Consider the following 15,887-nt stretch of genomic DNA (forward strand, 5'->3'; position numbering starts at 1 on the left):
AGACAGGGCCTTCACACCTGTCTTAGGCCTGATCTACATGAGCCAAGCTGATTGGAGGAGGGGGAGGTTTCCTCCTCCAAGGCTTGATCTCATTTGCATCTTAGCCAAAAGGCCGAGATGCTGCTTTTAAAAATTGCTTCATATGAAAATGAAGCTTGAATGCAACCTAATGACCTCAACCAAGCGCAGCATCCTCTACACACTACACTTGATCTTAGCCAAAAGGCCGAGAGTTTTTTTTTTGTACTTTTCCAATTCAATCAAATCAAATCCAATTCAGAGTCTCAACAAGTTGAGACATTTCAGATCCAGGCTGACAAGACAGGACGGGAGACCAAAACCACCCTGTCCTGGGCCTGATCTACATGAGTCAAGCTGATTGGAGAAGGGGGAGGATCCTCCTCCAAGACTTGAGCTCATTTGCATCTTAGCCAAAAGGCCGAGAGTTGCCAGACTTACTGACACAGAAACACTGGAGAGAGAGACAGGTACAACTACAGCTGCTGAAAAAGGCAGGGGAAAAGGCTATTTTATGTTAACCTGGCAGGATACTGATGGATAAAAGCAAATTACTGCAGATGCTGGAATCTGAAACCAAAAGAGAAAATGCTGGAAAATCTCAGCAGGTCTGGCAGCATCTGTAAGGAGAGAAAAGAATTGATGTTTTAGTCCAGATGGCCCTTTGTCAAAGCTAAAAGGCATAGAAAGTGGGAGATATTTATACAATAGGGTGAGGGAATGAAAGATGAGTCATAGTCACAAAAAAAGGGGAAAGGCTAAGAGGTGCTAATGGCAGTCCATAGAGAAAATAGAAGGTGTGAATGGCCAAATGGCAGAGAAATCAGAGGATAAGCTGTGATAGATGAAGATGTGGGAGGTGGGGGTAGGGGAGGAGATGGGTGGGAGAAAGGTAAAATTGAGAAAAAGGGGGCAAGAGAAGCAACGAGGGAGAAAAGCTTAAAAAAGGGGGATAAAAAGGAGGGAGGAAAGAACAAAGAACAGTACAGCACAGGAAACAGGCCCTTCGGCCCTCCAAGCCTGTGCCGCTCCTTGATCCAACTAGACCAATCGTTTGTATCCCTCCATTCCCAGGCTGCTCATGTGACTATCCAGGTAAGTCTTAAACGATGTCAGCGTGCCTGCCTCCACCACCCTACTTGGCAGCGCATTCCAGGCCCCCACCACCCTCTGTGTAAAAAACATCCCTCTAATATCTGAGTTATACTTCGCCCCTCTTACCTTGAGCCCATGACCCCACATGAACGTCACTTCTGATCTGGGAAAAAACTTCCCACCGTTCACCCTATCTATCCCCTTCATAATCTTGTACACCTCTATTAGATCTCCCCTCATTCTCCGTCTTTCCAGGGAGAACAACCCCAGTTTACCCAATCTCTTCTCATCGCTAAGACCCTCCATACCAGGCAACATCCTGGTAAATCTTCTCTGCACTCTCTCTAACGCCTCCACGTCCTTCTGGTAGTGCGCCGACCAGAACTGGACGCAGTACTCCAAATGTGGCCTAACCAGCGTTCTATACAGCTGCATCATCAGACTCCAGCTTTTATACTCTATACCCCGTCCTATAAAGGCAAGCATACCATATGCCTTCTTCACCACCTGTGTTGCCACCTTCAAGGATTTGTGGACTTGCACACCTAGGTCCCTCTGTGTTTCTATACTCCTGATGACTCTGCCATTTATTGTATAACTCCTCCCTACATTATTTCTTCCAAAATGCATCACTTCGCATTTATCCGGATTAAACTCCATCTGCCACCTCTCCGCCCAATTTTCCAGCCTATCTATATCCTGCTGTATTGCCCGACAATGCTTTTCGCTATCCGCAAGTCCAGAAAGAGTGGGGGCAGGGGAAGAAAAATAATGAAAGACAGTAAAGAAAGGTAGAGGACAGTTAAAAATTAAATAAAATGAAAGCAAAAGTAGCGCTAATCATCTGAAGTTGCTGAATTCAATGTTGAGACCGGAAAGCTGTAACATGCCTAACCAGTAGATGAGATGCTGTTCCTCCAGTTTGCGTGGAGCTTCACTGGAATATTGCAGCAGGCCAAGGACAAACATGTGGGCATGGGAGCAGGATCGTGTGTTAAAATGGCAAGCAACCGGAAGGTCAGGTCCCAAATGCACACAGACCGAAGGTGTTCAGCAAAATGATCACCCAGTCTATGCTTCAGCTCTCCGATATAGAGGAGACCACATTGGGAGCAGCGAATGCAATAGACCAAATTGAAAGAGGTGCAAGTGAAACACTGCTTAGCCTGGAATGAGTGCTTTGGACCTTGGATGGTAAGAATCATAGAATAGAATCCCTACAGTGCAGGAGAAGGCCATTCAGCCCATCGAGCCTACACTGACAACAATCCCACCCAAGCCCTATCGCCATTACCCCACATATTTACCCTCCTAATCCACCTGACACCAAGGGGCAATTTAGCATGGCCAATCCACCTAACCTGCACATCTTTGGAGTGTGGGAGGAAACTAGAGCACCTGGAGGAAACCCACGCAGACAGGGGGAGAATGTGCAAACTCCACACCGACAGTGACCAGAGGCCGGAATTGAAGGCGGATCCCTGGAGCTGTGAGGCAGCAGTGTTAAACGCTGTGCCACCGCAAGCATGGAAGAGGTAAAGGGGCAGGTGTTGCATCTTCTGCGATTGCATGGGAAGGTGCCATGGGTGACGAGAGAGATGTTGAGTATAATGGAGGAGTGGACTAGGTTATCCCAGAGGGAACGGTCTCTGCGGAATGCTGACAGAGGGAGTATGGGGAAGATGTGTTTAGTGGTGGCATCACACTGGAGTTGGCAAAAACGGCGGAGGATTACGCTTATGCAGAGGCTGGTGGGGTGAAACATGAGAACAAGGGGGACCTCTATCCTTGTTCTGGGAGGGAAGGGATGGGGTGAGGGTCATGGCAGGGAGAAGGATTGCACGCAGTTGAGGGCCCTGTCAACAACGCTAGGTGAGAAACCACGGTTGAGGAAGATGGAGCACATATTAGAAGCAACACTTTGGAAAGTGGCATCATCAGAATAAATGTGACAGAGGCGAAGGAGCTGAGAGAAAGAGATGGAGTAGGCCTGGAACAAGGAATGTTCCACATGCCCCATAAAAAGACAAGCGTACCTAGGACTCATGTGGGTACCCATTGCTACACCTTTGATTTGGAGAAAGTGGAATGAGTTAAAGGAGAAGTTGTTGAGAGAGAGAACAGGTTCAGCCAGGCGGAGGAGTGGTGGTGGTGGATGGGAATTGTTCTGGCCTCTTTTCAAAAACCATGTGAAGAGCTCTCAGGCCATCCTGGTGTGGGACAGAAGTGTAGAGTGTTGACAGGGCCCTCAACCGCATGCAATCCTTCTCCCTGCCATGACCCTCACCCCATCCCTTCCCTCCCAGAACAAGGATAGAGGTCCTCCTTGTTCTCATGTTTCACCCCACATCCATAGTGAGTAAGAGGCAGTTAGGGCCTGTGAACTGGAAACTGTCAATATGACGCAGGGCAGAGGAATCCCGGATGCAGGTGGGGAGGGAATGGAAAAGAGGAGAGAGGATGGAGTTTCGATAAGAGGAAATAAGTTGGGTGGGGAGGAGGATTCCATTCCCGGTTTGGGTCACTATCTGTGTGGACTTTGCACGCTCTCCCCGTGTCTGCATGGATTTCCTCCGGATGCTCCGGTTTCCTCCCACAGTCGGAAAGACGTGCTGGTTAGGTGCATTGGCAATGCTAAATTGCCCTTAGTGTCAGGGGGGACTGGTTAGGGTAAATGCATGGGGTTATGGGGATAGGGCACGAGTGAGATTGTGGTCGGTGTCGACTCGATGGGCCAAATGGCCCCCCTTCTGCACTTTAGGATTCTATGATTCTAAGCAATATAATCCATGGAGATTTAAGGAGAATGGAAGAATTGTCGGGATGTGTCGTCGCCAGAGTGGACAATGCTGTTGGAAGCCGATTTAGGGATTGTTAGAAGACTGAAGGGAAACACCCTTCAATGGACACTGTACATTACAACTCTTCAGCTTACACAAAGAAAGGTGCCAGACAGCGTGAGAATGCGAGGGGGCGAGAAAGTGAGTAGTCTATCATTTGAAATGTTAGACAGTGCATATCAAATCACAGGAAAAATTAGAGAGAGTGATAATAACAAAGGAGTTTCACTTATACAAGCTCCCGGGTCACATTATCACATGACTTGATATTTACAATAAAGGTGAACAGGGAGAACATGCAAACTCCACACAGTCACCCAAGGCCGGAATCGAACCCGGGTCCCTGGTGCAGTAAGGCAACAGTGCTAACCACCGTGCTACCATCCCACCCATGTTGGATGCAGGAAAATAACTGGAGCAGTGTTGAAGTTTATAAGTTGTACCTTGGAGTGCAAATGAAACATATTAAAATGTTATGGTTGTACATTTATTGATAAATGGAATGCTCGAGTTCATAATGTAGCAGAAGTGTAGAGTAGTGCATGAACGGGAGACTCAGCTGGATTTGAGAAATCACAAGATATCTAAAGACTACTTATTGGAAACTTTCTGTTGCCTGGGAATGGAATACTTCCTACTTCGCAATCAGTGTCATTATCAGATGTCCCCAGGGTCAGATGGCACTTTCCTATTCTATCCCTATATTCCTTGGTTCCCTAAGTATCCAAAAGTTTGTTATCTTGAATAAACTCAGCAACTGAGCATCCATACCCCCTGGGGTAGAGAATTCCAAAGATTCACAGAAGAAATTTCTCCTCATTTCAGTCCTAAATGGCCAACTCCTCATACTCAGACTGTGGCCTCCTAATTCTAGATTCTCCACCCAGGAAATATCCACCCAGAATTTCAATGAGGTCACCTCTTATTCTTCTATTCTACCCAATGTCTACTCATAAGACAATGGCTCATCCCATCAATCTATCTGGTAAATCCTTGTTGCACCCTTCTAAGGGAATTATATCCTTCCTGAGGGAGGCTGCACATATTACTCCAAATGTGGTCTCACCAAGTGACAGCCTCCATCTTGCAAGATGATGGTCTGTGCCCCAATAGTCAATACTGTGCTAAGTCTGGTCTCACCAAGGCTCCATATAATTGCAGGAGCATTTCTTTACTCTTACACTCCAATGTCTTTATAATAAAGGCTAACGTACTCATTGCATTACTCATTGCTTGTTGAACCTGCAAGTTAACATGATTGACAACATTTTCAAACAGCATGAGCATTTGTTCTAAAGTTATAACAGCTCAATCACTGTGGGACATGGATTTAATAATCAGTACCTCAGATGGCCATAACAGAGAATCATTTCAACTCCTAAATTCCAACAGGCAGTTCAGCAATAGGGCATATGTTCAATTTCCCACATAATATACATTAAAAAGACTCAGTTACAAAGAGTTGCGTGCACCTAACTTAGGCTGGCACTTCAGTGCAGTAATGAGTGTATCATCTTTCAGGTGAAAGCACTAAAGCAAATCCCCGCCCACCTGTTCAAGTGACATAAAAGGTACCATGGCACTTTATACTGAATTGGAGGAGCAAGCTATTCCAATGAAATGGCTGACAGTCAGCCTTCAACTGCCACCAAAACAGATTAACATATAAACAAGTGGCAGGAATAAGCCATTTACATGGCTGATCTTTGTAACCTCTAAACTGCGTCCCAACTACCCCAATAACTTTGCTGGTATGAGACATGCATTGGCTAGGATAAGCTGGCAAAGGATGCTTAATGGATTGACAGTGGGTCGGTAATGGCAAACATTTGAACACATGGATGAACTTCACAACTGCACATCCCTGTCTGGCATAAGAGTAAAACGGGGAAGGTGGCTCATCCATGGCTAACAAGGGAAATCAGGGATAGTGTTAAAGCCAAAATGGAGGCATATAAATTGGCCTGAAAAAGCAGCAAACCTGACAGCTGGGAGAAATAAAAATTCAGCAGAGGAGGACAAAGGGTTTAATTCAGAGGGGAAAAGAGAATACAAAAGAAGGCTTGCAGAAAATATAGAAACTGACTGCAAAAGCTTCTATAGATTTGTGAAGAGAAAAAGACTGGTGAAGACAAATGTGGGTCCCTTACAGTTAGAATCAGGTGAATTCATGAAAGGCAACAAAGAGATGGCATACCAGCTGAACAAACACTTTGGAACTTTCTTCATTAAGTAGGACACAAATAACCTTCTAGAAATACTAGGGGACAGAGGGTTTAGCACGAACAGGGAACTGAAGGAAATTGTATTGGGCAAACTGCTGTAATTAAAACCCAACGAGTTCCCAGGGCTTGATGCTCTGCATCTCAGAGTATTCAAGGAAGTGGTGCTAGGAATAATGGATGCATTGGTGATCATTTTCCAGTATTCTATAGACTCTGGAAGAGTGCCAATGGATTGGAGGGTAGCTAATGTAACCCCACTTTTTAAAAAAGGACGGAGAGAAAATGGGGAATTATAGACCGGTTAGCCTGACATCGGTGGTGGGGAAAACGTTGGAGTCGATTATTAAGGATGTAATAACTGAGCATTTGGAAAGCGGTGACAGGATCGATCCAAGTCAGCATGGATTCTCTAAAGGGAAATTGTGCTTGACAAATCTTCTGGAATTTTTTGAGGATCTGACCAGTAGAGTGGACAAGGGTGAACCAGTGGATGTTGCGTATCTGGACTTTCAAAAGGCTTTTGACAAGGTCCCATTCAAGAGACTAGTGAGCAAAATTAAAGCTCATGGTATTGGGGATAACGCATTGACGTGGATTGAGAATTCATTGGCAGACAGGACGCAGAGAGTGGGAATAAATGGGTCCTTTTCAGAATGGCAGGCAGTGACTAATGGGCTACTGCAGGGTTCAGTGCTGGGACCCCAGCTGTTCACAATATACATTAATGATTTGGACGAAGGAATTGAATGAAATATCTCCAAATTTGCAGACGACACTAAGCTGGGTGACAGTGTATGCTGTGAGGAGGATGCTAAGAGGCTGCGGGATGACTTGGACAGGCTGGTTGAGTGGGCAAATACAATATAATGTGGAAAAATGTGAGGTTATCCATTTTGGTGGTAAAACACAGGAGAGAAGATTATGATCTGAATGGTGGCAGTTTAGGAAAAGGGGAAATGCAATGCGACCTGGGTGTCATGGTGGAACAGTCACCGAAGGCTGGCGTGCAGGTACAGCAGGCAGTGAGGAAAGCTAATGGCATGCTGGCCTTCATAGCAAAAGGATTTGAGTATATGAGTAAGGATGTCTCGCTGCAGTTATGCAGGCCCTTGGTCAGGCCACACCTTGAGTATTGTGTGCATTTTTGGTCTCCTTGTCTGAGGAAGGACATTCTTGCTATTGAGGGAGTCAAACGAAGGTTCACCAGACTGATTCCTGGAATGGCAGGACTGACATATGAAGCCAGACTGGATTGACTGGGCTTGTACTCATTGAAATTTAGAAGAATGGGAGGGGATCTCATCGAAACACATAAAATCCTAATGGGACTGGACAGACTAGATGAGACTGAATGTTCCCGATGTTGGAGAAGTCCGGAACTAGGGGTCACAGTCTAAGAATAAGGGTAAGCCATTCAGGACTGAGATGAGGAAGAACTTCTTCACTCAGAGTTGTGAACCTCGGGAATTCTCTACCACAGAAAGCTGTTGGGGGCCAGTTCGTTAGATATGTTCAAGAGGGAGTTGGGTGTGGCCCTTGTGCCTAAAGGGATCAAGGGGTATGGAGAGAAAGCAGGAGTAGGATACTGAACGTGCATGATCAACCATGATCATATTGAATGGTGGTGTAGGCTTGAAGGGCCAAATGGCCTACTCCTGCACTTATTTTCTGTGTTTCTATAACCCCCGTGCTTACCAAGAATTTATATTCAACTCTGCCTTAAAAAACATCAAAGATTTTGTTTCCACAACCTTTTCAGGAAATATGATCCAGAGACTTACAAACAACAGAGAAAGAAAATTGCCTCATCTAGGTTTTAAATGGACAACCCCTTATTTTTAAAGTGACCCCTAGAAGCTCGCACAAGAGGTAACAACCTCTCTACATCCACCCTGTCAAGTCCCTCAGGATCTTGCATATTTCAATCAAACCACCTCTTATTCTTCTAAACACTAGCAGATGTAGCCTAGCTTGTAGAACTTTTCCTCAGAAGACAGCCTGCCCATTCCAGATATTAATCAAGTAAACTTTCTCTGAACTGCTTCCAATGCATTCATATGCTTCCTTAAATAAGGTGACCAGTACACTCAGTACTGCAGATGTGGTCTCACCAATGCCCCGTATAAGTGATTCCAAATAAACCTGTTGGAATTTAACCTGTTGAGACTTTTTACTGTGCCCACCCCAGTCCAATGCCAGCATCTCCACATCCTGTATAGCTGAAGCATAACCACCTTTGTATTAAATTCACTTCACGATAAATGATAACTGTTGTACCTGCATACTAGCCTTTCGCAATTCATGTACAAAGATCCCACTGCATCTCAGAACTCTGCATTCACTCACCATTTAGATAATATGCATCTTTTATTCTTCCTGCCAAAATGGACAATTTCACATATCTTACCCCCATGTCCATGAGCTTCTATTTTTTGCAAAAAGCTTTGATGTGGCACTTGATAAAATATCCTCTGAAAATCTAAGTACAATGCATCCACTGGTTCCCCATTATCCGCAACATGTTACTGCCTCAAATAACTCCAATAAGTTAGCTAAACATGATTTCCCTTTCACAAAACTATTTTGACTCTGCTGATTACCTTGAACTTATCCAAGTGCCCTGCTATAAGGTCCTTAATAATAGCAACTAACATTTTTCCCACGACAGATGTTTCTCACTTTGCCTGTCTCTATTTTTGAATAATGGAGTTACACTTGCTATTTTCCAATCTAATGGAACCTTCCCTGAGTTTCAGCAAAATTAAAACTAGTAAATCAAACCATCTCACTAGCCACTTCTTTTAAGATCCGAGGATGAACTCCATCAGGACCCAGGGGATTTGTCAGCCCGCAGCTCCAACAATTTACTCAGTACCACTTCTCTGGGGATTGTAGTTTTCCCGAGTTCCTCCCTTCCTTCCAATTCCTGGTTTATAGCCACTTCTGGGGTGTTACTTGTATTCTCTATGGTGTGAAGAGTGATACAAAATACCAGTTCAATTTACCTGCCATTTCCTTGTTTTCCATTATCAATTCTCCAGATTCACTTTCGACAGAACCAATGCTCACTTTGTTAACTAGTTTATTTTTTGAATATTTCTAGAAACTCTTACTATCTGTTTGTGTGTTTCTGGCCAGCTTTCTCTCATACAATCATTTTTCCTACCATATTATTCTTTTGCTGTTCCTTTTATTCTGACCTTCTAACTCTTAATTAGTCGATCAGCCACACACTGGCAGTGGTGTTTTCTTAAAGACAACCAATATGCATCAGAAGTAAATTTATTAACTTCGAATATTTGCAGAGGACAAGGGGACATGATAGATGCCACAGTTTTTAAAAAATATTTGTTCTTGGGATGTGGATATCACTGGCTAATTATTGCCCATCCCTAACTGGCATGGAGAAAGTGGTGGTGAGCTGCCTTCGTGAATCGCTGCAGTGTAGGTACATCCACAATACTGTTATCAAGGGGGTTTCAGACAATGAAATGACAATGAAGGAATGATAAATGGTTCCAAGTCAGGATGGTGTGGGGCTTGAGGGGAATTTGCAGGTGGTGATGTTACCATGTATCTACCTAACACTACCACTAGAAGGACAAGGGCAAGAACTTAAATAAAGTAAAAATTTAAGAATGGAATAAGGAGCTTGTATAAAGCAAAGCTGGAAAAATGGGATGAAGGAGGATTTGATAAGAGTGCAGCTGTCTGACAGGGTTTTAACATGCAAAGTAGCTTACAAAAAAAGGTAACTAGCACAGTGGTTAGCACTGCTGCCTCACAGAGCCAGTGACCCAGGTTCAATTCCAGCTTCCAATCACTATCTGTGTGGAGTTTGCACATTCTCCCCATGTCTGCATGGGTTTCCACCAGGTGCTCCAAAGATGTGCATGTCAGGTTAATTAGTCGTGCTAAATTGACTTGTGTTAGGGGATTAACAGGGTAAATATGTGGGGTTACGGGAATAGGGCCTGGGTGGAATTGTGGTTGGTGCAGACTCGATGGGCCAAATGGCCTCCTTCTGTACTGTAGGGATTCTATGATTAGAAGTGGGGGACAATACAAGTATAAAATTTTAGGTGTTAAAACTGCAGAAGAGATGAGTTCAAAGTGGAGACATGAGACGACAGTTCACATGCATGTGCTAAAAACCTGGCTTCTAAAGCGAGTCATTTAGATAGGAGGAGATCAAGAGGGAAATACGGTATTTCAGTAGCTAGTACTAACAGGAGAGGTGGAAAGGAGAAAGAAGAGAAGCAGCTGGAAAGCAATTACGATCACAGCCACACCCTGCTGAAAAGCGGAACTCTGCCAAGTAGCAGAATTCTAGGCTACAATCTGCTGATTTGAAAACCTCAGAAAAAGTATGCTAAACCGAAGGCGGCTTCCTAAACTTAAAGATAACTCATGGATGGTAACTATCTGCTGCATTTAGTTCAGAGCTATACTGTATGGGATGATTGTTTTGGGACTCTCAAGGAGTATCTATACTCCTCAGCGGCAAGGAGCATAGATAGTTGGAAATGGGGTTAATTTGTGTGGGTAGCCATTATTGTAGTTAAGTGTATCTTTGTTTTGCAATATGGCCTTCCTTATTGAGTGTTTTTACATGTCAATAAACATTTTTCTGAAGGGTTACAACAAGACTCGACCTTTCCTTCACTGGTTTGCGTATCTGCCCTGACATTATATCAAACTGAAAATACATGCACGAACCTGTGTTCCAAGTTACCCCTTCCCGGTTTTGGGATACCTTGGCACCTAACATCAGTGGGGTTCTTAAGAAGTGTCGTGTGATTGGAAGGTGCTGATTGAGGAGTCTTGGTGAGTTCCTGCAGTGTACATCATCAATGGTAAAGACTGCTGCCACTGTGCATTGGTGGTGGAGGGAGTGAATTCTTGTGGGTGGGGTGCCAATCAAGCTGGCTGCTTTGTCCTGGATGGGGTCAGTTTTTTCAAGTGTTGTTGGAGCTACATTCATCCAGGCAAGTTGAGCATATTCTATCACTTTCCTGATTTGTGCCTTGTAGATGATGGGTAGGAGTTGAGCTATTCTCTGCAGGATTCTGAGGCTCTGACCTGCTCTTTTAGCCACACTATTTGTATAGCTGGTCCAGTTACGTTTCTGGTCAATGGAAACCTCCCCCAGGATGTTGATAGTGAGGGATTCAGCAATGGTTATGCCATTGAATGATAAGGGGCGATGTTTGGATTTTTTCTTGTTGGAGCTGATCATTGTCTGGCACTTGTGTAGCGTGAATGTTACTTGCCACTTGTCAGTTCAACATTAGATATTGTGCAGGTCTTGCTGCCTTTGGACATAGATTGTTTCAATATCTGAAGAGGTACAAAGGGTGCTGAATATTGTGTAATCATCAGCAAAAATCCCCTTTCTGACCTCCAACCATCTCCCTTTGTGCTAGGTGTGACTCCAGCAGAGTTTGCCCCAATTCCCATCGACTCCAGTTTTGCTAGGGCTCTTTGAAGTCATACTTAGTCAAATGCTGCTTTGAGGTCAAGGGCAGTTACTCTCATCCCACCTCTGGAGTTCAGCTCTTTTGTCCATGAGATCATGTGTTGAGTGACCCTGGTGGAACCCAAACTGCCAGTGATCAGGTCATTTGCTAAGCAAGTGCTTGACAACACTCTTGATGATCCCTTCCATCACTTTACTGATGATTGGGAGTGCGATGGGACAGTAATTGGCCAGGTAGGATTTGTCCTGATTTCTGCGTACAGGACAAACGCAGGCAATTTTTTACATTGTGGGTTAGATAGAATCCCTACAGTGCAGAAGGAGGCCATTCAGCCCGTCAAGCCTGCATCGACAACAATCCCACCCAAGCCCTATCCCCTTAACCCCATATATTTACCCTATAATCCCCCTTACACTAAGGGACAATTTGGCATGGCCAATCCACTTAACCCATACATCTTTGGACTGTGGGAGGAAACTAGAGCACCCGGAGGAAACCCAAGCAGACATGGGGAGAAACTGCAAACTCCACACACAGTCACCCAAGGCCAGAATCAAAGCGGGGTCCCTGGCGCTGTGAGGCTAGCCACTGTGCCACCCGATGCCAGTGCTGTAGCTGTACGGGAACAACTTGGCTGGGGCATGGGACGTTCTGGAGCACAAGTCTGCAGTACTATTACTAGAATACTATCAAGGCCCAAAGACTTTGCAGTACCTAGTGCCTTCAGCCATTTCTTAATATCACATAGCGCGAATCAAATTGATTGAAGACTGGCACTTGTGATGCTCAATCTCTGGAGGAGGTCAAAATGGATCATCCATTTGGGACTTCTGGCTGAAGATTTTTGCAGATGCATCAGCTTTATCTTTTGCACTGATGTGCTGGGCTCCCCGTCAGTGAGGATGAGATATCTGTGGAGCCTCAGCCTCCAGCGAGTTGTTTAATTGAGCACCATTCACGACTGGATATGGCAGGACTGCAGATCTGTTGGTTATGAAATCATTTAGCTCTGTCTATTGCTTGCTGCTTCCGTTATTTAGCATGCAAGTAGCCCTGTGTTACAGCTTCACCAATTTGGCACCTCAATTTAGGTATGTCTGGTGCTGCTCCTGGCATGCCCTCCTGCATTGTTTAATGAACCAGGGTTGATGGCAATGGTAGAGTTGGGAATATGCTGGGACATTCGGTTACAGATTATGGTTATATGCAATTCTGCTGATGGCCCACAGTGACTCATGGATGCCAGTCTTGAGTTGTTGACTTGTTTGAAATCTATCCTATTTAGCGTAGTGCCACACAACACAATCAAGGGTTTTCACAATGTGAAGATGGGACTTTGTATCCACAAGGACTGTGGGGTGGTCACACCTACTGATTCGGTCGACAAATGCATCCGCAACAGGTAGATTGGTCCTATGGAATAATAGCAGGATGTTTCCTTGCCCATATTTGACCTGATGCCATGAGAATTCATGGGGTCGGGAGTCAATGTTGAGGACTCCCAGGGCAACTCCCTCCTGACTGCATACCACTGTGCCACCTCTGCTAGGTATGTCCTTCTGGTGGGACGGGGCACACCCAGAGGGATATTGTGGGTGGTGTCTGGGACATTTTCTGTAAAATATGATTTTGTGATTGTGACGACGTCAGGTTGCTGCATGACTAGTCTGTGAGACAGTTCTCTCAATTCTGGCGCAGATATTAGTAAGGAGAATTTTGCAGCATCAACAGGGCTGGGTTTGCCATTATAATTTCTGGTGCCTAGGTCAATGCCAGATGGTCTGTCTGGTTTAATTCCTTATAGACTTACTGCCTGTGATATAATTGAGTGGCTTGACAGGCAATTTCAGAGGGCATTGCTGCACAGAAAGAGACCTTCCGCCAACTTAGAGTTAGGCAGCTCGATCCCACTTTTCAGTTCTCAGTCTGTAGTCTTGCAGGTTTCAGCACTTCAAGTACTTCCTAAATGCAATAATGGTTGCAGCCTCTACCAGCATTTCTGGCAATCAATCAGTTCCAGATCCTCTGCACACGCACTGGGTGAAAGGGATTTTCAACTCGCTCTTAATCCTTCTACTGTTTATTTTAAATCTATATCCCCCCCAGGTATTGACTTCACTGCTAAGGGAAATGGATCCTTCCTATCTACTGTACCCAGGACCTCCATCATTTTATTCATTTTGATTAAATCTCTCAGCCTCCTCTGCTCCGACCTATACAATTGTTCCCCATAGCTTAAATTTTCCAGACTTGTCAACATCTTCAACTGATTAGTTATTTCTGATAAAACTAGTAAGGCATTTAAAGTAGTCCAATTTGAACACAAAGTTAACACTTTTCTACAAATTTGTCCCAAAATACTTTATTGCTTTCAGAAGAAACACTTAGACTGTGGCAAAAATAGCAAATATCCTCAAGAATTTTAAAAGAGCTTATTTTCTTACCTTTGGTTCTTCAGTTTCCATCTCACTATCGGTACTCAGCAGATTGGTTTCACTGTGAAGTGAAATTGTGCAGTTACAGTAAGCTTAAAATGAGAATTAGCTTTAAAAACCAGACAACACCAACTTGCAAATTTTTGTTTGCATCTGTTGGTCGTGAAAGATGTATTTTTTCCCCCCCACAGAATGCAGGATACTATGCAGCCCGAGTACTAAGCTCAGCATCTGTCTTTGGTCTGGGGGAGGAAACCCGAGTACCCGGAGGAAACCCACGCGGCTGTATGGAATAGGCACTGCAATTTACCTGAAAATTTATGATTGAAGGTAAGAAAAAAATTGTAGTATAAGGTGTGGTAGGCAGGAGAGATTGGTGCTTGGTAGGGGAGATTGGTGGTTCATGGCTTCATAATGAGGACATCAATGTTTCTTGGCTAACTTGAACAGCAGCTTCTACTGCATTTTCCACCCACAATTAATATATTCAACTACTAATGGAGCCTTTTTAATACCACAATTACCTGAAATGTCAGAGTGCTGAAAGCGCACTCATTTTGAAATCAAAACAAAGACTGCAGTATGGTTTTACTGACTGTTGCATAATGCTGTACTGCCACATTAAAAAAGGTCCAATTAAGTTAGAACTTTACCCTATCCCCATCTTAAATGCTTTCATTTGCAATGGATTAAGATCTTCTAATCCATGTTCTGAAAGTCAAAAGTTCTTCATTCCAAATCGAGAATAAAATGCATATTGCAAACACAAGAACAACAAATTCCTTCTGGAAATCCAACACTTTGTTAAACTTCAAATAAAATGCAAACAATTCCTTAAGCAGCTTGGTGCCCTTCAGGCTACTTAATGTTTAATTGCAACCTCTGATTAATTTGGTTTTTTTAATACCTATTTTCTCAAATTTACCATTTGAAAATACTAGCACACTTGATTCTAGGAGGGGTTGAGAAGACGCACGGCATGAAAGTCTTCCAGGTTGATACCTTCACAGCTAAAATGATAGGGCACAGGTTCAGCCATCACTCCTTAATCTGGAACTTTCCAATTTTGGCTAGACCATCAAGGGGATGTGCCAATCACAGGAGGACAGCTTCACTAGAAGGAAGAGGGAATACGTCTCGAGTGTGAGTGACAACATCCCCACAAGCCCATCCACACTTGCAAGTAGAGAACAGTGTGTTGGAAATGAAGCAGGATGAGGGGAGTAACACATTTAAAATAGGTTCTGATCATTTGACACCACATATTTTAAAAGCCATCTGAAAGGATTAAATGTGGTCATTCTGCTGCTAGGGAAAGGATCTTAATCACACTGTTTAATGGTTATTTAAATAACCTCAATTCATGTTCACATTTGAAATAGTTTTCTCAATAGGGAGGGACCAAATTCCAAATTAAAACAAACATCACTACTTTTAAAAATAATACCTCAAAAACAGTCAATACATTATTTTGATTGATTTTGCATTGTATTTATGCATTACTTCCTCACTGACTGATTAGCCTGCCACAGAATTGAAAAATAGCATAATTCCTTTTTAATCTCTGCGCTGATGGAATCTCACTTGTCTCAGTTTGTAGTCCAATAGTTTCAGATTTATTTTGCTTCAATTTGATCAACTCTGAAAAATTAGATATCTATCCCTCTAACACATTTGAAAGGCCTCAATGGCATTCACAAACAGTTCGATGAAGGTCACAAAAATGCCCTCAATTGAAGTCATTACCTTACACATCACAAACACATGCAATCAAAATTCTACTAAGTGCTTGGT

The 15,887-nt window shown here is 43.8% G+C and overlaps 1 protein-coding gene across 5 annotated transcripts in view; it reads right to left on the reverse strand.

Moving 5' to 3' along the window:
* The window catches only part of senp6a (SUMO specific peptidase 6a), a 148,722-nt gene that overhangs the window by 89,486 nt on the left and 43,349 nt on the right, over positions 1 to 15,887 (reverse strand). For 3 of the 5 annotated variants that reach the window (XM_078230071.1, XM_078230072.1, XM_078230070.1), the window contains exon 3: positions 14,103 to 14,154. The exons of the other annotated variants lie outside the window; for them this stretch is intronic. In XM_078230071.1, coding sequence (XP_078086197.1) covers positions 14,103 to 14,154 — 52 coding nt within the window. The remainder of the gene's footprint in view (positions 1 to 14,102; positions 14,155 to 15,887) is intronic. 5 annotated transcript variants of the gene reach the window in all.

The sequence above is a fragment of the Mustelus asterias genome, chromosome 15 (assembly GCF_964213995.1).
Source record: "Mustelus asterias chromosome 15, sMusAst1.hap1.1, whole genome shotgun sequence".
NCBI classification, from domain to species: Eukaryota; Metazoa; Chordata; class Chondrichthyes; order Carcharhiniformes; family Triakidae; genus Mustelus; species Mustelus asterias.